The sequence below is a fragment of the Heteronotia binoei genome, chromosome 8 (genome assembly GCF_032191835.1).
Source record: "Heteronotia binoei isolate CCM8104 ecotype False Entrance Well chromosome 8, APGP_CSIRO_Hbin_v1, whole genome shotgun sequence".
Taxonomy (NCBI): domain Eukaryota; kingdom Metazoa; phylum Chordata; class Lepidosauria; order Squamata; family Gekkonidae; genus Heteronotia; species Heteronotia binoei.
The window spans coordinates 99050751-99074394 of record NC_083230.1 but is presented as its reverse complement, the minus strand read 5'-3'; the positions used below and the strand labels follow the sequence as shown (position 1 = coordinate 99074394).

At 42.4% G+C, this 23644-nt stretch overlaps 1 protein-coding gene across 1 annotated transcript in view; it reads right to left on the bottom strand.

The window, feature by feature from the left end:
- Window positions 1–23344, bottom strand: part of SYT10 (synaptotagmin 10) — an 85124-nt gene extending 61780 nt beyond the window's left edge. The window contains exon 1 of the mRNA XM_060245695.1: window positions 23209–23344. Within this exon, the coding sequence (XP_060101678.1) occupies window positions 23209–23344 (136 nt within the window). The remainder of the gene's footprint in view (window positions 1–23208) is intronic.
- Window positions 23345–23644: the final 300 nt, after the last annotated feature.

The following is a 23644-nucleotide window of genomic DNA, read 5'->3' as shown; positions in this document are numbered from 1 at the left end:
TAAATATCAATTACAAATAAGTTATTTAAATAGGTAAAATATATAAAATAGGTGCTAAGTGCTGTAGTCATAATGTACACAAGAGGGCTAGATGTCTGCTCGTTGGGTTAATCAGGTTCTATCTCGAAAGCCAGCTGAAAAAGAAATGTTTTGCAAGCCCTGCGGAATTGGTTCAGGTCCCGCAGGGCTCGCACCATCTCCGGAAGATCGTTCCACCAACGAGGGGCTATCACCGAGAAGGCCTGCTCCCTAGTAGCCTTCAACCTAACTTCTCTTGGCCCAGGGATTGTTCATCTTTGCCAATTTCTCAGGAGTCATATACCATCTATACATCATTTTAAAACAGTTCTCTTTAATACTATGACACGTCGAAAGCTTCATAGAGTTCTTCCACAAATATTCCCAAGTTTCCATCTGTATTTCTTTATTTACATTAATTGCCCACTTAATCATTTGAGATTTCACTACTTCATCTTCCGTAGACCATTTTAAAAGTAATTTATATAATATTGAAATTAATTTTTCGTTGTCTCCAAGCAGAACTTTTTCCATTTCTGTTTGCTCTTTTCTTATTCCTTCAATGTCATTCTCCACCAAGCTCTTTATTTGTTGCATTTGAAACCAATCATATTTATTATTCAACCCTTCAGCAGTTTTCAATTCTATTTTGCCACTTTGTATTTTTAATAGTTGATTATATGACAACCACTTTTCTTCACCTGTCTCAGCTGTTATTTTTATCACTTTGGCTGGCACTATCCATAACGGTTTTCTCACATCTGCATATTTCTTATATTTCATCCATGTATTTAGCAAGCTGTTTCTTATATAATGGTGAGAGAAAAAGCCATCTGTCTTTTTCCCCGCATAATACATATAAGCGTACCAGCCAAATTTATTTCCATGACCTTCCAACGCTAAGAGTTTTTTGTTTAACAACATTATCCATTCTAAGCAAACTGCTTCATGATATAATTTTAAGTCTGGTAATTGAAATCCGCCTCTCTCTTTTGCATCTGTTAAAATTTTCATTTTAATTGTCCCCGCCCACACAAACTCTGAAATTTTTCTTTGCCATCTATTAAATTGTTTACTGTCTTTCACAATCGAAAGAGTTTGAAACAAATACATTATTCTTGGTAGAATATTCATTTTAATTGCGGCTATTCTACCCAAATTAAGTTTATTCCACTTTAACATATCTTCATCCATTTTACGCCATAGCTTCTCATAATTTTTTTTCAACAAATCAATATTCTTCATTGTTATCTCCACACCCAAATATTTTACCTTGGAGGTAACTTCAGAGCCCGTTAGTCTCTGCAATTCTTGTTGCTTATTTATTTGCATATTTTTACATAGAAGTTTTGATTTTTCTTTATTAATACAAAGTCCTGCCAACTCCGCATATTCTTGTATTTTGGCTAACAACAAAGGTGTGACTTGTATGGGGTTTTCATTTATAAACGTTATATCATCTACAAATGCTCTGTATTTGTAAGTAAATCCTTTTACTTTTAATCCTTCTATTTCTTTATCTTCTTGAATTTGCATCAGTAATATTTCAAGAGTCATTATAAACAACAGTGTGGAAAGTGGACAACCTTGTCTTGTACCTTTACTAATTATCATGTCTTCTGTAAGATCAGCATTCATACATAGCCTTGCACGTTGTTCAGTATATATTGCTTTTATCATTCTTAGAAAACGTTCTCCCAGCTCCATTTTCTCCATTACTGCAAACATAAAATCCCAATTTAAATTGTCAAATGCTTTCTCTGCGTCCGCAACGAATAATGCTACTTTTTTTTCTGGATGTCTTTCATAATATTCTACAGTATTTACAACAGTTCTAATATTGTCTCTTATTTGACTTTTGGGAAGAAACCCTGCTTGATCTTCCTTTATAAAATTTATCAAATATTGTTTAAACCGTTCTGCCAAGATTCTTGTATATATTTTATAGTCATTATTTAATAATGAAATTGGTCTATAAGTTTTTACGTTCGTAACATCTCTATCTTCCTTTGGAATCAACGAAATAACAGCTTCCTTCCACGTATTTGGTATTTTCCCTTTTGTTCTTATCATATTCATCAATTTCTGAAGTTTCGGGATTAACTCCTCTTTGAGGGTTTTAAAAAATTTAGCTGTATATCCATCTGGCCCAGGTGCTTTTCCATTTTCCATTGCATTAATTGCTGCTTCAATTTTTATTTTTTCCATTGGATCATTCAAAACTTTTCGCATATTTTCTGCTAAGGGTGCTATTTTTATCTTTTGTAAGTACACATCCATCTTTCCTTTCCTTATGTTAACACCTTTAAATAACTTGGCATAATACTTAAAGATTTCTCTTTTTATTCCTTCTTGATCTACCACCTCTCTTCCATCCACCACAATTTTATTAATAATTTTACTTTCGCTCTTTTTCTTCAGTTGCCAGGCCAAATATTTTCCGGGTTTGTTTGCTCCCTCGAAAGATTTCTGCTGCAATCTTTTCAGATTCCGTTCCAGTTCTTTATTTAACAAATGTCTAATTTGCGTTTGTAATATTGTAATCTCCCTTATAATTTTCTTTTTTCCCTGGCCTTTTTCTCAGTTCCCCTTCTTTTTTCTTTATTTCATTTTGAATGCCCAACATCTGTTTTTCTTTTGCCCTCTTATCTTTGTTATTCAATGTAATCAATATTCCTCTCATTACTGCTTTATAAGCATCCCACACCATCTGAAATTCTCTTTATCATTTATTTGGAAGAAAGCTTTAGTTTTATTTTCTAGAGATGTCACTATTTCTTTATTCTGTAGTAAATCTTCATTCACTCTCCATCTTCTCAACTTCTTAGACAATTTTGTAATCCACATTATTGGGTTATAGTCAGCCCCAATTTTAGGTAAAATCTCTATTTTTTTTGTTATTAGTGCCCCACAACATATCAATTCTGGAAAAAGTTTTATGTCTTGCTGAAAAAAAGGTATAGTCCCACACTTCAGGATTAAATTTCCTCCATATATCCTCCAAATTTTCTTGTTTGACCAATTCAAAAAAAGACTTTAGCAATTTTCCTTCCTTATTATTTTTTTTACCCCCAGACCTATCCAGTGTGTTCTTAATTATTCCATTAAAGTCCCCCATTATCAAAACTTGGTCATAAGTCAGTTCATCAAATTGTTGTATTATGTCTTTTTAAAAAAGCATCCTTTGCACCATTTGGTGCATACAGTCCCAATAACATTTTTTGGCATTTAATATTATTTCTACCGCTACAAATCTTCCATCTTTATCTTTAAACACTAATTTTGGCTCCAATTCTTGTTTAATATAGAAAATCACTCCCCTTTTCTTCTGTTCAGCCAATGAATAAAATTCTAGTCCCAGTTGTTTATTCCATAAAAATCTGTAATCCTTTTGTTTGATATACACTTCTTGTAAACAAACTATATTACAATTTTGCTTTTAAATCTAATGAAACGTTGCCTTTCTTTTTTGTGGTGTATTTAGTCCATTTACATTCCAAGATAATAATTTGTAACCCATCATGGTGCAAATTCTTTATGTTCTTCATAAAACCTACATAGTTCCTGTGTGCTTGTAATTGTAATCCTTTTACCTTGCAGCTCAAAGCTAAGACCTTCAGGTATTATCCATCTATACCTCATTTCATTGTCACGTAGGTTTTCTGTCAATTTTTGTATGCTTTTCTGTCATTTATCACTTGTCTTGGCAATTCTTTCATGATTCTTACTCTGCTGCCTCCCACTATCAATGTCTTTTCAAAATTTTTATTCAAGATTTTTCCCACCATTTCTTTTGTCCTATATCTTATAACCACATCTCTTGGTAGATTATTTTTCTTGGCATATAGTGAATTCACTCTATACATATAGTCATACATGCTTCTAGTTCCTTCAGGATCTTCCTCCAAAAATTCTGTGATTATTCTTATTATATATCCTTTCAAATCAGTCTCTTCCTCCTCAGGTACTCCTCTCAGACGTATCTGGTTTTCCATCAATTTGAAGTCATGAATTGCCACCTTTTCTTGCATTTTTAGCAAGGTGGAATCATGTACTTTCACTCTCTCTTCCACCTCTTGCACTTTCTTTGATGTTACCACAGTCTCATTTCTGAGATCTTCTATATCTTTCCTTAGCTCTTCAATGTCTTTTCTAATGTCTTTTTTAGAAGCAGTTATGTCTCTCACCCCTTTCATCATCCTTGCTTCTAATTGCTCTTGCATTTTCTCCATTAAGGCAGTCCTTGCACTGGTTAACTTATGCTCTGACATTTAAAAAAACACCAAAAATTTTGACCTCTCTAAATTAAATTTAAACTATCAGGTTTGATAGAGTAAGGCCTTTTCAATAAGCCTAATTTCGCCATCCTCAGAGCCTCCTGGGCTCAGATATTAATTTTTAAAGTTTTTCTTTCTTCCAAAATGGCAGTCGCGACTTTCTGCTTCCCTTAAAAAAAATTTCCTTCAAAAGGCTTCTAAAATAATTATCAGCGATAATGTCTAATAGTATTTACCTTATAATTGTCACCTGTCAGCTTCACCAATTTTTAATGTCCCAAACACTTTAAAAACGCCAATGTTTTTCTATGATATTATAGTCCTAGAGTAGGCTAGCTGCTTCAATGATTTCCCTTTTCCATCCGACACTTCCTGCTTTTCTTGTCACCAAATCCCGTTTTCACTGGTAAAAAGATCTTGTGATGTTTGACGTATTTCCTGTGTTGACTGTGAGAGCTGCAAATCTGTGACGATGGAGCTTTTTCACCAAAACCGCAAGTAGAAAAAACAATAAATTCCTTTCCACTTTTTAGCATTGTCCTTTAAATTTACAAAATTTAAATTTTGCCCCTTCTCTCCTTCTTCTTCCAAAACTTTCTGAATCTCTGTTTCTCATCTTCTGATTTTATTTTGTTTAAATTTAAATAGTCCCGGAATGAAGATAGTCATCAGTACCTTTTTTCTGCAGTTATCCAGATCCAACACCGGTCTTGTATAGCTTTAGATGTTTAGCAGTCTCAAAGAAGGTTAGGATCCTGTCGAGCTTATGTCAAATAAATGACTCTGGAAGCTTCTGCAGATGATGAATATGCAACTCGTCTCCGGAGACCCCTCAAAGGAGACCCCCTGGGACTCTGTTTTAGCCAAGGTAAATCTCCTCAGAGTTTCCTGTGCATATCTTGGACTGTTCTCTGACTGAGAAAAGTAGGCAGTAGGCCTACTTAAATTGCCCTCCACTACCCCGAACAGAAGCCCCAGCCTGCTCCCCTTCTGAGAAGCAATTGAGCTTGGCATTTTCCAACCCCGGAAGTCCCGGAGTCCATCAAGTTCTGAAACAGTCCTGGAGCCACGCTGATCCCGAACTGCAAGCGTCTAACTCTGAAGGCCCCCCAGTTCGTCACGATAGTTTGAGCTTCTGCTGTGGTGGCGTCCACGGGGAGCTGTTGGTACGCCTATGCCAAATCTAGTTTTCCAAAAACTTTTGCTCCCGCTAAGGATGCTAACACGTGGCTCACCACCGGGATGGGGTATGCATGGTTTTGCAATACCTTATTAATCGTGCATTTATAGTCAGCGCAGATGCATACCCTGCCATTGGGTTTGATCGGAGTTACTATGGGAGTCTTCGCATTAGCTACTGGTTCCAGAACCCCTTGGGCCACGAGGCAGTCAAGCTCCTCTTTGATCTGCAGCCTAAGAGCTAGTGGCACGCACCTGGTGTTCAGCTGTATGGGCTGCACATTGGGGTGCAGTTGTAATGCTATGGGGCCCCCGGTGTATGTCCCCAAAACAGCGGGGAACTCTTCGCACACCTTTTGAAAATCTCTTTGAACAGGGGTGAAATGGATCCCCGTCACCTGGATGCCCAGGGCCTGGAACCAGGACCAACCTAGAAGGCTGCACAGATTACCCTCCACCACGATGAAGGGGAGCTCGCCCTTGAACTTTCCCTACCTAATGTGGACCAGACCCACTCCCAGGACTGCAACCTCCCGCTTCTGAAAGTTCCGGACAATGAATGAGATTGGTTGTAACTGAGCTTCCCCCCTGGGGCACATCTCCCTGAACGTGCAGGCCGAAATGACCGTCTGGCCCACCCTGGAGTCTACCTCCATTTTGCAGGGCTTGCCTTCCATGAACACAGTCACGTAATATTTATCCGGGGAGGGAAGGGGCAACTGGCATACCTGGGTCCCCGAAGTAGCGAGTGCTTGGATGTCGTCCACTAGTGTGACCTTGTGGCGGTGGCCATTCTGTTGGCGAGGAAGTTTTCCTTGGCACAGCGCCGCCGACCTGCACACCCGAGCTATGTGCCTGGCCTTTCCGCATGTATGGCAGGTCGTGCTCCTGAACTTGCATGTGCACCGCTTATGTGGCTCCTTACAGCTGGTGCAGGTCTCGGGGGTGGTCGATTCCATCGCTCATGGCCTTGACTTTTGTTGGTCTGCCTAATGCAGCTTGAGGGCATCGTCCCCGTCTGAGTCGTCCGATTCCATGGCCGGTTGCAGCTGGTGAGCGCTGGTTCCCGGGTGGCAGGCCTTCTCCTTTCCCGCATCCTCGGCTGTGGTGGCTATTTGTACGGCCTTCTCCAAGGTCGGCTTTGATTCTGACGCGATTTTCCAACGTGCCTTCGGGTCCCTGAGGCCGTGAGTGAACTTCACAAGCAGGGCCTCGTCTTACTCCGCCTTAGTTTCAGTTTATATCACTTGCTGCATAATTAATTCATAACTCATTGAATAAACTATGATGAGGTGACATCTTCTAGTTCAGAAGACTTTAAAAGAGGATTCGACAGATTCATGGAAGTGGAAAGGTCCCATGAGTGATTATTAGCTATGTCCAAATAGAACTTCCATGTTCAGGGGAAGTATAGTCATGAATACCAGTTGGAGGGGGACTTTTTGGGGTGGCTCTTGCTTTTACTCCCTGCTGATGGAATTTCCAGAAGCATCTGGCTGGGTAGTTTGGTAAATAGGACTAGGGTTGCCAGGTTAGTGTTGAAAAATACCTGGAGACTTTGGGAGAGGGCAGGGTTTGGGGAGGGGAGAGACCTCAGCATGGTACAATGCCATAGAGTCCACCCTTCAATGCAGCCATTTTCTCCAGGGGAGCTGATCTCTGCCAGCTGGAGATCAGTTGTAAAAGCAGGAGATCTCCAGGTCCCACCAGGTTTTGCTACCCACCTGGAGGCTGGCAACTCTAGGATACTGGACTTGCAAAAACCCTTGTTGTGATCCAGCAAGCCTCTTATTTTATTCTTATGTGAGATACAGGGCATGTAGTTATCCTAGCATCATTTTATAGAGGGATTTAAAATATTATTTAAGAAGATGATGATGCTGGATTTAAACCCCATCCTGCACTCAGAGTCTTAGAATGGCTTACACAATCAACTTTCCCTTCCTCTCCTCACAACAGAAGCCTTGTGAGGTAGGTGGGCTGAGAGAGCACTCCCATAACTGCTCTTGAGAGGGACAGCTCTGAGAGAGTTATGACTGACCCAAGATCATAGCAGCAGGAGCAGGTGGGGGAGTGGGGAATCAAACGTTGTTCTCCCAGATTAGAGTCCACTCACTTAACCACTACACCAGACTGGCTTCAGTGATCTCATTGCTTCCTCTTTATAATAATATAATAATAATAACTTTTAATTTCTATCCCGCCCTCCCCGCCAAAGCAGGCTCAGGGCGGCTTTGTCTTTTAAGGATACTATTAAATTATTAAAGTGTGTGGGAAGAAAGGAGACTGCAATTTTTTTAATGTTGAGGGAAAGGTATTCTATGCATGCCCAGAAGAACTTTTCTTCAAGAACTCAGCCCATGTTGAAAACAAATTCTTAGGCTAGTGAGAATTTTGTACAAACTGAGTAACGAGAAAAGATGGGTAGCCATATTAGTCTGTTGTGGCAAAACCAAAAAGGAATCATGTGCCACCATAAAAAAACCTACATGTATTGTAGTTCCAGCTTTCATGGTTAGAATCTGATACATGAAGTGAATTTTCAGTCTGCAGATATTGCTACACATATGAGAAAAATGTTTGTTAGTAAGCAGGGGTCATTTTGTAGAAAAATAGGTGGTGGAGCTCATCCAGGGGTAGTTATGCAGCTGCACATACTATTCAAAGGACAAGGAGGTGGAACTCTCAGAAAGGTTCAAGAGCTGTGCTCCTGTGAGCTCCCACTGAATCCGAGGCCTGTTAGTAAGGAAGCAAACCATTGTAATCCCCAATAGCAACAGAGCTAAAATACTTTGCAATTAGTATATATTATATGTAAACTTGGTAAAGGCTTACATGTAACAGAAAATAGAAAACTGGCGTTAGACTGCACTGAATAAAATGGGACTTCTAAGGGTAACTGCTTAGGATTACTCCCCAGAGATGTAGTCCATTCTATACCCAGCGCTGTACCCTTTCATCTGCTAAGGATCTGTACCTTCAACCTGATAGCTTGGATAGGGCCATGCTGGAAATAATCTCTAGACTCCTGCTTTTACAACTGATCTCCAGTTGACAGAGGTTACCTCCTCTTGAGAAAATGGCTGCTTTGAAGGATGGGCTCTATGACATTGTACCATGCTGAGGCCCCTCCCCTCCCCAAACTCCACCCTCTCCCAGATCCACCCCCAAAGTCTCCAGGTATTTTCCAACACAGACCTGGCAACCCTAGGAGAGGAGGGAATGGAATGGAAAGGGAACTGAGAGCTGGAGGTAGTTGGATTTTAGCATCTGGAGACCAGAATTGCTTTCTAAAGGTAGTCTAAGTTTAAGTAAACAACACCCTTTGAGGACATGGCTCATCTGCTTTCTCTCCCTGGATGATGAAACCAGCTTCTCACATCTCCCTCATTAAGCAACCTGTAAGTCTGCTTTTTGATATATATATATATTTGGAATAGCAGAAATATTTTAAAAGTCTTTTTTGCAGATTGTTAATATTTGAGAGAGAATGATGTCTCAATTCAATGAGGCTTGTTCCCAGGTAACAATTATTACTCTATTCACAGTAACACAAAGTCAAGTGATTTGTTTTGTTATATCATTTGTTTTGTATCAGGAAAGGGGAGCAGTGATGGGTAATTTTGTCTGGGTGGGGGGCAGTGATGACTCTCAGCAACCCTACTGACATCTTTTATTAGCCAGGAAGAGAACACAGGTGCTAGGTCTCACCTGTCCAAGGATCTTGTCCGCATCCTTGGGCTCCACAAGCTAACATCAGACCAGGAGATGCATAAGGTACATGCATCCATGCCAGCTTCTAAACCAGAGTGGATCTGATTCTGTCTACAAAGTAAGTGGCAGATTGATCCCAGGGGGCCATCGTGTGGTCTAAGTCCAAAACCTTGGGGCTATGATGTGAAAGTTTCTAAATGTATTTCCCTTGATGGTCCAAGATGTCAAAAGAGATCCAGAAATCTCTCCAAATACCCAGCAGGGAAATTTCTGTTAGGAAATGCTGTCAAAGGTAAGAGATTCAGTTTCCTAGGTGAGCATGTATTGTGAATAATGCTTTCAGAGGCTGAGCTTCTTTCCTCGTTGTTCAAGCTTGCCCTGGGAAAAAAACAACAACCTGGATCCAGTAATGAAGGGACTGTATTGTACAAAGCTAATATTGAGGGCTGGTATCCTCAGAGCCCTTCACTACCAACCCCTGACTTACAGCAATAGGCTGTGGGCAATGCTATTTTGCCCTTTCCCTCTATTCAATATTACTCTGGTTTCTGAACCAGTTTCCCATTTTCTGTGGGAAGGAAGCAGCAGAACTTAGATTTTTCATGCAGTTTTTAGCCCTGAAGTACCAACTGTGTTGAGGGCTTAAGAATTCCAATCTTCTCCCTATGTCCAGGAAGAGACGGCATGTGCACACCCAAGCTCATGAAGGGACCAGCGTCCTGCTCAGCCCCCTCCCTAACCATGGCTCAGTCCTTGCAGTGGGCTCCAATTCTTTGTAGAGCTCCCAAGCTATTTTTCTTCAAGGGCATCCAATGAAACTGATGGGCAGTAGATTCAGGATGGACAAAAGGAAAAATGTTCTTACACAGTAAGTGATTAAACTGTGGCATTTGCTGCCAGAAGATGTAGTGGTGGCTATGGGCATAGACAGCTTCATGGAGGATAGGTCTATCAGTGGCTACTAGCCATGGTCATGAAAGGAAACCTCCATGTTCAGAGGCGTTCAGCCTCTAAATCCCAGTGTTAGGAAAGGAAGCAGCATAAACATATGAACATATGAAGTTGCCTTATACTGAATCAGACCCTCAGTCCATCAAAGTCAGTATTGTCTACTCAGACTGGCAGCGGCTCTCCAGGGTCTCAAGCTGAGGTTTTTCACACCTATTTGCCTGGACCCTTTCTAGTTGGAGATGCCGGGGATTGAACCTGGGACCTTCTGCTTATCAAGCAGATGCTCTACCACTGAGCCGCCATCCCTCCTCAAAGCATAAGGGAAAGGCCTCAGCCTCTATGCCCTGTTGTTGGCCCTCCAGAGAAACTGGTTGGCCACTGTGTGAGACAGAGTGCTGGACTAGATGGACCACTGGTCTAATCCATCAGGGTTCTCTTCATGTTATGTTCTTATTATACTCCACTAATTAATTTTACCACCAGTTAGGTTCTGGGACAAAGTTGCATTCAATATGCACAGTATACAGCAACTGCATTCCAAGGTGGTAATAATTTTCCAGATTCTTGGATCTGACCACCAATAGTAGTATTTTTCCTTTGTGAGAAAATGACCCCTCTGTCACAAACATGGTTGCCAGGGCGCCTGGAGAAGTAAGCTTGCATCCGCCTGGCCAGTGAATACGAGCTAAGCTATCCAGGGACTGTGTAAGACTCCCGTGTACCTATTAAAAAGTATACAAGTACTTGAGACGGGCACAGAGTGTCTGCAGCCGCACACAAACATTTCCCCGCTACCGCGTGGAATCCGCCATGGCGAGGAGGAGGCTACGCCGCAACGGAGCTGTCCAGGCGAATGGTGTTGACGCGCTAAGCATGGAAACCACTGTGTTTCGCTAACACCACCTGTAGCCATCTTCCTGCCTGGTTGGGCTTCATTCCTTCTAAGTGGGAACCTCACGTACACGCCTGGAGTCATTCCTAGCCCGCAAGCAACCTATCTAGTTTATGAATGGATTAATGGCTCCACTATTAATCCTGATTGCCAAGTGATTTCCTGAACAACTGTCTTCACCCAGGAGAGCTGAGAAAGAGGAAGGATCTCTCCTGATACATCCAAGCCCTTTTGTCTACACCGGAATACCTAGGTTCATATCTGATTCTCTATTATCCCTTTCCCAGTTAATCCCATCTCTTCCCAATCGCCCAACCATCTACATACTGATATCATTGGAGCCGCCCCAGGCCCTGTCGCAACTTGGAAGTTTCCAGGATGCCCAGGATGAAGGTGATGCTCATTGGTTGAAGCACACACCCAATCAGGTGTCGCCATTGGCTCGCCATTGGTCCAGCCGATGTCCAGCCTTCTTGGTCATCAGCAGAACCTCCCATTACCACTCCCAGTCACCTCCCATCCCCTCAGGACTAAGGTGACTCTATATAACCTGTGGACTAGCTACCCACAGGTGTGCCTTCTACTCAGTAACCCCCATTCCCGCTGTGTAGTTACACCCCCGATTCCTGATCAGTTTCGGGACCTTTCCCCCATTTCCTCATTCGTCGCCATCGGAGCCTTCCCTGGAGTCTGCGAGAGGTAGTATTACCCTGTATGTCCATCCTTTTATGTTCCCCTATCGATCTCTCTATATTTCTTAGACCTGTGTGAATGTGTGATTGATTTTGTACCTTGAATGAAAGAACTATTGTTTCAAATAAACCACAATTGATTTTATTAAATTAGAGTCCTTTATTGAGCATTGACTATCTGAATGGTTGAGCCTCGTATACACAGATAATAAAAGATTCCGATGGGGCTAGCTGTCTCTCAATCTAATTCCCCAATCTCATTTTGAGAGCAGTTTCCCTAACACCTTTGTCATTCCCCATCTGTGGCCAAGCGTGCTTGAATTTGCCTGCTGCTATGACTGTGACATTGCTCTACTCATTTGCTCATAACCAGTTCACACAGAACAATAAGATATGGAGTAGGATATAGGGTTGCCAGTCTCCAGGTGGGGCCTGGATATCTCACGCTTCTACAACTGATCTCCAGCTGGCAGAAATCAGTTCCCCTGGAGAAAATGGCTGCTTTGAAGGGTGAACTCTATGGCATTATACCATGCTGAGGTCCCTCTCCTGCCCAAACCCTGCCCTCTCCTGGATTTACCCCCAAAGTCTCCAGGTATTTTCCAACATAGACCTGGCAACCCTATAAAATAATTGTGAATGGGTTTTTTTTTTCTTGAAATAGTCAGGAAATATTTGAGAAACCACAAACAAGATGTTCCTTCCTATGAATTCTAAGAAGCCTGCAAATACCACAACTAAATTTGTCTTCCAAGTATAAATCCCTAAGGAGGAAGCCCAGGATTAATGTTCTCAAGTCTGCACTGTCTCAGCTCTGCACTTATCAAGGACGAGGATTGCTATCTCACCCATCCAACCCGTGACAGAACATTGATCTAGCACCCTAACGATCTTCATCATGGGGCACTTGATGACAATCAGAAATGCTAAGCAGAATTACACCATTCTAAGTCACTCCATCTACCTCACTATCCAATGAAGAACAGTGACATTTGATTTAGGGTTGAAGTTCACAAGAGAGCCCCGTGGCGCAGTGTGTTAAAGCTGCAGTACTGCAGTCCTTAGCTCTGCTCACGACCTGAGTTCAATCCCCGGCAGAAGCTGGGTTGTCAGGTAGCCGGCTCGAGGTTGACTCAGCCTTCCATCCTTCTGAGGTCAGTAAAATGAGTACCCAGCTTGCTGGGGGGAAAGTGTGGATGACTGGGGAAGGCAATGGCAAACCACCCCGTAAAAAGTCTGCTGTGAAAACGTGAAAGCAACGTCACCCCAGAGTTGGAAACGACTGGTGCTTGCACAGGGGACCTTTCCTTTCCTGAAGTTCCACAGATAACTTGTTTAACTGATCAATATTATATGAATAGGGAAAGATTTTCTTTCCAAGTCTGATGAAATGCTCCTCCAAGCCCAAATATTTTTCTGTAGTATTTCCAAAAGTTGTTTGGTCCAAGGAAGTGTGTTTTTCTAATCGTATTCCCTTTTCTGTTAACTAGTATTCAGTCTTACTTTTCTCTGCCATGCAGGCTTTAGCTTGAATGATGCATGGTGAACAAATCTTTGCCATGTATGGTGAATAATATTTTGTTAGTGCATTGTTCTCCAAATTGAATAGATGTTTTGCATTTTCATTGTCTCAGTGGGTACAGATGCTAGCCAATCCTAACCAAAACACAGCAGCTGGGATCCTATGACCCATTTTCAATGGGGGGGAGGTACTTCCTTTGGTGGAAAGGAAGTGGTGCTGATTTTCCTTTCAGTTGCAGACCACCAGTTTTCCCCCTATGCTGTTCAGGAGGTTCAGAAAGAATTTTGAATGGGCTTATTGGGGCAGCAGTGTGACAGGGAGGAAGGAAAGTCCTGTTCCATGAGCTCTTTCCCATTCCCAGTTTGCATAGGATCCAAGCTAATCCCTGCAGCAGAGATCTTATAATTTGCTGACTTTCCATCACTCTGTTTCCTTTAATATGCACATTTGGACATACTGACTGTTCTCCCACTTGATTCCTTTCTAAATTGTGCTTTTCATTGTTTGCCCAGGTGAAACATTTGTTTATCCCTGTGTTTAGGCTTACAAATAACTAGTTAGATTGGGTCAGGTTGACTTTCATTTCCAACTGCATTGATCAATGCATTTTGAAAGCACAGCTATCCCTCATTCTTTTGTAAGGACTCGGTGGACCACAATATAAGGGTTTTCGCAACATGATCTCAAGCTGTTTGTGGCTGACTTAAAAAAACATTGGGCCAATTTCAGCCCACCAGGCAGCTGCTCCCAGGTGAACACAGCAGCCAGCAGTGCCTTTTTAAACTCAGTACAATCATGCAATGCTTGAGAAAATATTCCACAGAGTCATTATCTGTAAGAAGGGTTGTGAAGTCACTTGTGCTCATGACTGGTTCTATAATGCAGCAAGGTGAAGCAGTGCCATCATGTGGCATATTGGGGAGGGGAGGAGCCATTACTGTCATTACTTTTCTCGCTCACTCTTCACTCTCCATTCAGGGCCCAGAACACCTAACAATCCATTCTTCCCTCCTTGTTCCCCAGGCGTCTTTAACCAAGTGGGGAAGTAGGGGCTTCCCAAGGGCTTTTGAGGCATGGGGCCTACATGTGAGGAATGAGGAAGGAAAGAGAATTAACTTTTCCTGCTCTTGGGAAAGGGTGGTGTGGGTGACAGTGGCCTCAAGCATCCCCACTTTCTTGAACTAAAGAAAATAAAAGGTTTTTATACCCTGCTTTTCTCTACTCAAAGCAGCTTTCACTCACCGTTCACCTCCTCTCCACAGAGTTCTTTCCTTGTGAGGGATTCTGTGAGAGAGTTCCGAGAAAACTGTGACTAGCCCAAGGCCACCCAGCAGGCATCATATGGAAGAGGAGTGGGGAATCAGCTCTCCAGATTATAGTCTGCCACTTTTAACTACTACACCATGCTGGCTCTAACGCTGCTACTGCCTGTTATTGCAATAAAATATCTCAAAAGATGTGTTGCTGACACTGTGTAGATTTTGAATGCTTAAGATATTCTTCAATTTACTCCATTGACATGTTAAAGATTCTCCATGTGGAAGCAATCTAGGTTGACTAGAAGCCAATTAGATAGTCATCAATCAGCTGAAATGATGGATTAAAGTGGAATTTGGGCCACTGGGTCAGTGCCTTCTCAATATCCTTTCCCACTGAACATGTCACACTGAGAGCACTCACACACAAGCTCCCTCAGTTGTTGGTACAACTCTTTAAAGCAGCTTGTGAAAAGAAATGCAGAGGGCTCCTTTACTTTTAATAATAATAATAATAATAATAATAAATTTTATTTCTATCCCGCCCTCCCCACCTCAGCAGGCTCAGGGCGGCTAACAACATTTTATAAAAACATACAATAATAATAATAAAACCTTTAAATTTAACAATATAAAACATCAACAATAAACTTAATAACATTAAAACCATTTGAATAAATAGAGTTATTCTGCGGTATAGTTCTTCAACCGCGTTGGCGGCTCCTTAATTTCTGATCTTCCTAACAGTCCGGGTGTGCAAATTTGAAAAGGACGGTCTTGCAGGCCCTGCGGAACTGCTCAAGGTTCCGCAGGGCCCGCACCTCCTCGGGGAGTCGGTTCCACAGAGTAGGAGCCGCAATCGAGAATGCCCGTGCTCTGGTGCTCTGATATTTTATCTCCTTCGGCCCGGGGATGGTCATTAGATTTTTCCCGACTGACCTCAGTGCTCTCTGGGGTTCGTATGGGGAAAGACGGTCCCTCAGGTAGGCAGGTCCTCGGCCATATAAGGCTTTAAAGGTAACGACCAACACTTTGTACTGGACTCGGTATACAATCGGCAGTTTTACATGGGTATTTGAGAAAAGTTCTTTTGCAAGAATAGTGTAAACAATGGCTAGAGCTACGTCTGTTTTATGGTTGAGAAATATAATTTAGGTACTGAGTGCATTTTTCTGTTTTTTTATATTCTTATATAATGTGTTTTGTTGTGCTTTTATGAATTATTGTAAACTTCCTTAAAAATCAAAAATAGCACAGCAATGCCTTCACTACATTTGCTGACCCTTAATGGGATCTGACTTTCTACTGCGAACTCTGTCAGGAATTTGGAAGTATGACTTGATTCTTTGCTCTCCATGGATAAACATGTGCCCTCAGCAGGGTTTTTTCTGTAGCAGGAACTCCTTTGCATATTAGGCCACGCATCCCTGATGCAGCCAATCCTCCAAGAGCTTACAGTAGGCCCTGTACTAAGAGCCCTGTAAGCTCCAGGAGGATTGGCTACATCAGGGGTGTGTGACTTAATATGCAAAGGAGTTCCTGCTAAAAAAAAAAAAGCCTTGGTCCTCATTGACCAAGACCATCAGACCACCTCTCCTGGTATGATCCTCCTTGTCATCCCTGAACTTCACCTCAGCATATACTGAATGTCAAGACAGCAATTGGAATGTGACACTAGCGCTGAGAAGACCAGGGCTCACACCCCTGCTCATTCCCAAAGTTCACTGGGCAACCCTGAACTGGGTATTCTCTCTTAGCCTACCCTATCTCATAGGGTCAGTGTAAAGTGAAAATGGAGAAGGAAAGATTCGTGTCCGGCGCTGTAATGATAAGAGGTTAAAATGTGAAAATTACAAATGGAGGAAAATGAGAATCCTGTTTTTCCCTCCACAAAATGAAATAAACTTTAGTATAATTCATCCGCATTTATGCTATTTTAAAAGAACAAAAGTTTTGGGGTTTGCTTTTTTAGCATATTTAGTACTACCATTGAACTTAATGGGACCTATGGGTATTCCATTCTTCTGACAGGCAGGCCATTACCTTTAGAAAGGAGTTGTGTAATCATCAGGACAAGAAAAGTGTAAATGTACTTTGGTGTTATATGGACGACTCCTTCTGACTAAACGCCATAATTACTGCTGTTCAATGAGCATTAGTCAGGAGCTCTGAAGACACCTTTTGCATCTCAGCCTTTTGGATTTACAAGTGCTTTTAGCAAGTGAGCTCTGTTTGACTGCTTTATATTTGCCTTCCTTACTTCATGTCATTTAACTGTGGAAAACCACTTTGAGAGGCAAGTTTTAATTAGCGGGATTTGGCTTTTGATGCCTCGAAGAGTAAACATGGTTGACAACTATCATTGGACAGCTCTGCCTTGAAGTAGAGAAAATTGTACGTGTATGTAAATAAACACAATTTCTTCCCCCTCTCATGAATGCTTAAAATCAATTTTGTCAGTGAAAGGGAAACTTAGTGGTCTAGCTTTAGAAGAGGACTATATGATGTATAAAACTGTAATAGACTATGGAAAAAAGGTAAAGGTAGTCCTCTCTGCAAGCACCAAGACATCACCAACCCATGGGGTGACATCACATCATGACATTTTCTTGGCAAACTTTTTATGGGTTGATTTGCCAGTGCCTTCCTCAGTCATCTACACTTTACCCCCAGCAGGCTTGAGCCAGCTACCTGAACTCAGCTTCCACTGAGATTGAACTCAGATCATGAGCAAAGCTTGGACTGCAGTACAGCAGTTTACCACTCCGCACCATGGGGCTCCTAATAGACTATGTAGCAGATGGTAATATCAGAAGAATGGACATCTTGCAGAAAAGAGTCCTTCTAAAGTGACCCCAATATTAGTTTCATTACCCAAGTAAAGTAAACATTCAGAATCTGCAAGTAACATTCAATATCTCAGTGCTTCACATACCTGAGAAAACTATTCTGCTTACAGAGAGCCCCCCACCACAAAAAAATACTAATAGAAATAGCCTTGCTGAACTTTAACTAGCATTGATTTGCAGGAGTGTGGCTGCCTGTACAGAAATGCATGCCATGTCAAAAAAGATGCTAAAAGTTTGTTTTTACACTAGGAATGGCTAATCTATGATTCAAGATTCACATATGGCTCCCATCTGTTTAGCTTCAATTCATACAAAAGACCAATAGGACAAAGAGCCAACCTTTCCTCCCTATTCATTCTTTGAAGGGCTGTGAAAGGAAAGACAGTGGGAAAGCAGATAGTACACAAAAAAGTCACTGAGGTAACAATCTGTGTTCAAGGGGGAGGGAGGGAGCAGGAATCTGGCCCCTGTCTACCTCTGCCATGAATGAATTTGGCACTTAACTTGCTGCCTGAGAATTGCTGACCACTAAGGCACTGACTTGCACAGGTTTCTTCAAGGCCTTTTGCTTTATTCCCCATTTTCTAGTCTGAGAAATGCCATGCAGAAGCAGCAAGAGGTTTATATAATTAGAGGTTAATACACAAGGATTTTCAGGGACATATAATCCCCTCTTTCTTCTTTCATTTCCCTGAAAGCCCCTATAACTGAAAAACAGCTGAATGGTGAGGAGGCACTCTCTGCCACTCAGCTGTTTTTTGGGTTTTCTGCACTTTTTAAAATAATCATTTTATTTATAATATAAGCCGCCTTGAGTTCCACAAGGGAGAAAAGGCAGCTAATGTGTTTTTTAAAAATAAATACATAAAATATTTAATAAATTTATTGAAATGTTTCTTCTCTACCTTTCCCACCATCTACCACTACTATTGGTGTAGTGGTTAAGTGTGCCGTCAACCAGGTTTGATTCCCCACTCCTCCACTTGCAGCTGCTGGAATGGCCTTGAGTTAGCCATAGCTTTCACAGAGCTGTCCTTGAAAGGGAAGCTTCTGTGAGAGCTCTCTCAGCCTCACCTACCTCACAGGGTGTCTGTTGTAAGGAAGGAAGGTAAAGGAGATTATACGCCACTCTGAGATTCAGAGTGAAGGGCGGGGTATAAATCCAATATCTTCTTCTTCCGATAAAGCTCACTTACCATAGAGGGCTGTAGGGGTGGAATTCTAGCAGGAGCTCCTTTGCATATTAGGCCACACACCTCTGATGTAGCCAATCCTCCAAGAGCTTACAAGGCTCTTTTCTGTAAGCTCTTGGAGGATTGGATACATCAGGGGTGTGTGGCCTAATATGCAAAGGAGCTCTTGCTAGAATTCTACCCCTGGAAGGCTGTATAAGGATTACAACAAAATAATGTATATGAAGAGCTTTGAATGTTCAAAACCCAACCCAACCACAACTATGAAAGTGCCATGGTACTATGGTGCTTTAAGTCTAAATTGTTCTCTCCTAATTTCAGCTGTACAAAAAACTGATACAAAAGGAGATCTACAAGTGTATATTTGACATAATTTATATAAGAGGCAAGATACCTGCAACTGTCCCGCAAAAGAGTGAATGACTCTCCCACCCATCTGTTTTTAGTATTTATTTTTATTTTACAGACTTTATAACCTGCCTTTCTGCCCTTACAACTGCCACCAAGGTGTCTAACAAATTAAAACATAGAAAGTCCAGAGAACGGCAACTAGAATGATTAAAGGGCTGGAGCACTTTCCCTATGAAGAAAGGTTGAAACGCTTGGGACTCTTTAGCTTGGAGAAACGTCGACTGCGGGGTGACATGATAGAGGTTTACAAGATAATGCATGGGATGGAGAAAGTAGAGAAAGAAGTACTTTTCTCCCTTTCTCACAATACAAGAACTCGTGGGCATTCGATGAAATTGCTGAGCAGAAAGGTTAAAACGGATAAAAGGAAGTACTTCTTCACCCAAAGGGTGATTAACATGTGGAATTCACTGCCACAGGAGGTGGTGGCGGCCACAAGTATAGCCACCTTCAAGAAGGGTTTAGATAAAAATATGGAGCACAGGTCCATCAGTGGCTATTAGCCACAGTGTATGTGTGTATATAAAATTTTTTGCCACTGTGTGACACAGAGTGTTGGACTTGATGGGCCGTTGGCCTGATCCAACATGGCTTCTCTTATGTTATGTAATAAAATCACATTTTAAAACCATTAGAACCCACCAAAAACAACACATAATTAAAAGAATAAAAACCAGAACTAAAATACATACAATGACATAAAAATACAAAACATTGGGCAGAAAGGAGGGATAACTGAGGGAATGCCAAAGGAAAATAAATAGTTTTCACCTGCTGGAGGAAGACGGCAAAAGAAGGAAACAGACAATCTTCCTGGGAAGAAAGTTATAGAGCTTTGGTGCCACTACCAAAAAGGCCCTCCCTCAGGTTGCCACCTGCTTAATCTCAGAAGGTGAGGGCACTTGAAGCAGAGCCTTTGAAATTTCCTATAGTGGTCAGGTATGTTCAGAATGGAGTAGGCAGTCCTTATTGTCTATATAATACTTTTTAAAAGTATATTATGTTTGAAAGTGTTGTTTATCAGTGTTGTTTATGCACCGTTATTAATTTACCTGTTGCCACAATTCCTCGTAAAATAAGATTGATTTGCATCCCCTCCCCCCAAACAATCATGAAATGGTACGTCCATGTTCAGAGACAGTTTGTCTTGGAATATCAGGTCCTGGGGCCAAACTCTGAGGTAGGCCATCCCCTTCATACCCTACTCGAAAGAATCCAGAAGCATCCAGATGGATATGCTTGGAAGGAAAAGTCCTGGATTTGATGGATCACAGTTTGAGCCACCTCACAGACTAATAACATGATATTCCAGCAGAAGCTTAGAACATAAGAGAAGCTACATTGGATCAGGTCAGTTGTCCATCCAGTCCAACACTCTGTGTCACACAGTGGCCAAAACCCCAGGTGTTACAGGAGGTCCACCAGTGGGGTCAGAAGCCTTCCCACTGATGGCCCCTCCAAGCACCAAGAAGGCAGATCATCACTGCCCCGCACAGAGTGTTCCATCTACACCTTGTGGCTAATAGCCACTGATGGACCTCTGCTCCATGTTTATCCATTCCCCTCTTGAAGCTGTCTATGCTTGTAGCTGACACCATTTCCTGTGGCAGTGAATTCCATGTATTAATTACTCTTTGTGTGAAGACGTTCTTCCTTTTATCTGTTCAAAACCTACTGTTTTATCTGTTCCTTTTATCTGTTCAAAACCTACTGTTCATCAACATTCATCAAAGTGCCTAGGAGTTCCTGTATTGTGAGAAAGGAAGAAAAGTACTTCTTTCTCTACCTTCTGTATCCCATGCATAATTTTGTAAACCTCTATCATGTTGTTGTTGCTCCAAGCTAAAGAGCCCTAAGCTCTTTAACCTTTCTTCATAGGGAATATTCCATCCCTTTAATCATTTTAGTTGCCCCCTTTTTGCACCTTTTCCAATGCTTGATCTTTTTTTATTTATACAGGGGCATTATGATACTGACTAATTTGTTTTCAGTCCCCTTCCTAATAATTCCCAGCACTGCATTTGCCTTTTTTATTGCAGTCACACACTGAGTTGACCTTTTCAGTGAGTTATCCACCATGAGTCCTGGTCAGTTACTGTCAGTTTGAACCTCATCAACCTGTATTTATAGTTGGGATTTTTGGCTCCTGTGTGCATTACTTTGCACTTGCCCACATTGAACTTCAGTTGCCATGCTGACACCCATTCAACCAGCCTTGAGACATCCCTCTGGAGCACCTCACAGACCTCCCTGGTTTTCAGTCATCTGCAAACTTAGCCACTTCACCACTTACTCCCAACTCTAAATCATTAAAGAACAAGTTACAAATTACCAGACCTAGTACCAAGCCCTGTGGTACCCCACTGCTTACCACCTCCCACTGTGAAAACTGCCCATTTATACACACTGTTTCCAGTTAATCAGTTTTTAAACCACAAGATCACTTGTCCTCTTATCCCATAGCTGCCCTGAGTCCACTTCTGGAGAGGGCGGGATAGAAATTGAACATAATAAATAAATAAATAACTGTGGAGTTTATGTAGGAGCCTTTGTGGCCTACATGATCCATCAAAGCAAATCATATGAAATGGTATTCAGCCTCCATCCCCTTCCCACACAAAGGAACATTTCTTTCTCTCCCACAGCAACAGTTACTTGAAGCTGTTCTCATTCCACCTGTTGCTTCCTTTGCAAGCGTGCAGTCAGTTCCAGCTATTCACAAGTTCCAGCTATTCACACCAAAAGTCAGAGTTAGAGAAAGATGTATAGTTTTTTTTAAATGGTAATTGTAATGTAATTACAAACATTCCATACTTTACAGTGCTCAAGTTCTTATGAGCAAGGACAGGAGTTTTTTTTTAACAATAAAAACCTTCCTTCCCTAGGCAACTTCACCCTTCCTTTTTTTTCTTCCTTAGATAAAAATCAGTGCAGAAAACACAAAAGAGATTCTCTTTCAAAACAGATAGCAAGTCTTGGTTTAGAGGCCATTAACAACAGAATTGCTGGAAAAGTGGAATAAGAGCTTAAGGAGGCAGTGAATGCCTCTCAACTCTTAGATGCTTCAGACAATATGCCACTTGCATTAGTGCATTTAAAAGAAGAGAGGGGGGGGGGGAAGTAGACCCTAATTCAAGACACAAACCAGTCCCAAGGTTAAGTTCTTCACAGGAGAAAAGCAGCATTAAAGAGAGCCTCTGAAGACATGTAAAAATACACAGTTCTCTCATCACAGCAGCTAACTTTTTAGCATCGCTTTTTTGACAGCGGTAGGTTCAGTGGAATGGAAATTTAACTTCCCTCAGCTCTGAGCTTCACCTGTTGCATTTCTTCCTGCAGCACAGCTGTTAAAATCAAGCCCAGAGCCGCCGTCCGGAAAAAGTCAGTAGCCCATTTCACACAAAAGAATTTTAAGCAGGTTTTAGCCTCAACATGTTTTAGGAAAGCAATTAAGCCATCGTTTATAGGAATATCAGCCCCTTTTTATCTGATTCTTCAATAGAAGCCGATCTTTCTCTCAGAGGAAGTACTAGTGGAAGGAGTCTATAAAAAACAAATGCAGAGACTGAAGTCCTCCCCCCCCCCCACCCACCCAAACACCTACTAGTGCCTGGAGTTTGGTTTTATGAGAATGGGGACTAGTAGCCTTAAGCCCAAACTCTGAATGCTTGCTTCTCCCCACTGCCCCCTTCTCCAATCCCAACACGCTCCTCCCCCAAGCCAGCAGTAAAGGGAGTCAAATTCCACTGCGTCCTGGCTTTGGATCGCCCTGCGTGTCCTTAAATGGCCCCCACACCGCACTCCCCCCCCCGCTCCTCTGGAGATCTTCCCCCCTGACTGTGGCTCCCCGACGGTTTCCCCTCCGATTCCCAACAGCCGCAACAAAACCCGTTTGTTTAGTCTGGGAAATGTCCCCTTTTTCAGGGTTTGAAAAGTGCGAGCCCCAGACGAGGCTGCCTTGGAAGTCTGCTACCAGCCTGATCCAGCTCCGCAAGCCCGGGAAAGCGAGACAGGGGGAAAAAAAGTTCAACTTTGCAGCCGCCCACTCAAAGCCTGCCGCTGCGGCTGCTATTAGCGGAAGGCAGCGTCTTGCCCCCCACGCTTCTCTTCGCCGGTCCTCCCTCCCCTTTCGGGAAGCCAGGCGAAGGATCGACAGGAGACACGGACTTAGGGCCAGAAACGAACGAGGCAAAGGAGCGAGCGGGGCGGCGGGAGGACGCGCCGGAGGCTTTACTCTACCTGCGTCGCCTATACCTTGGTTGGTGGTCTCCAGCGGGAAGATGCCGGAACATTTCTCCAACTCCACTTGGCCGCCCAGGCACAGCTCGGAGATGATCTGCAGCGCCTTGTGGCACAAGCTGCCCATCCCGCTCTCCTTATGGAAACTCATTTTTGTTGTTGCCGTTCCTCCCCTGCGCCTCCTGAATGTAGGGGTTGGTTCCCTTTTAGCCTTCTTTTCCACCACCCCCTTCCTTGAACTAAGTCATGGCTTTCTTGGAGGGGAAAGGATGCCTCACCATTCTCCCCCGTTTTCCTCCTGGATGGTTATCAAAGGCATGATGGAGAAGCATCCAAAGAGCGAGCGCGAGAGAGAATTTCAAAAAGAAAAAGAAGACAGCGGCTTTTAAGTCGTCGGCAGCAAAAGGAAAGGAGGGGGGGGGGGAGAAGAACTCCTTGCGAAGCCGGAGAG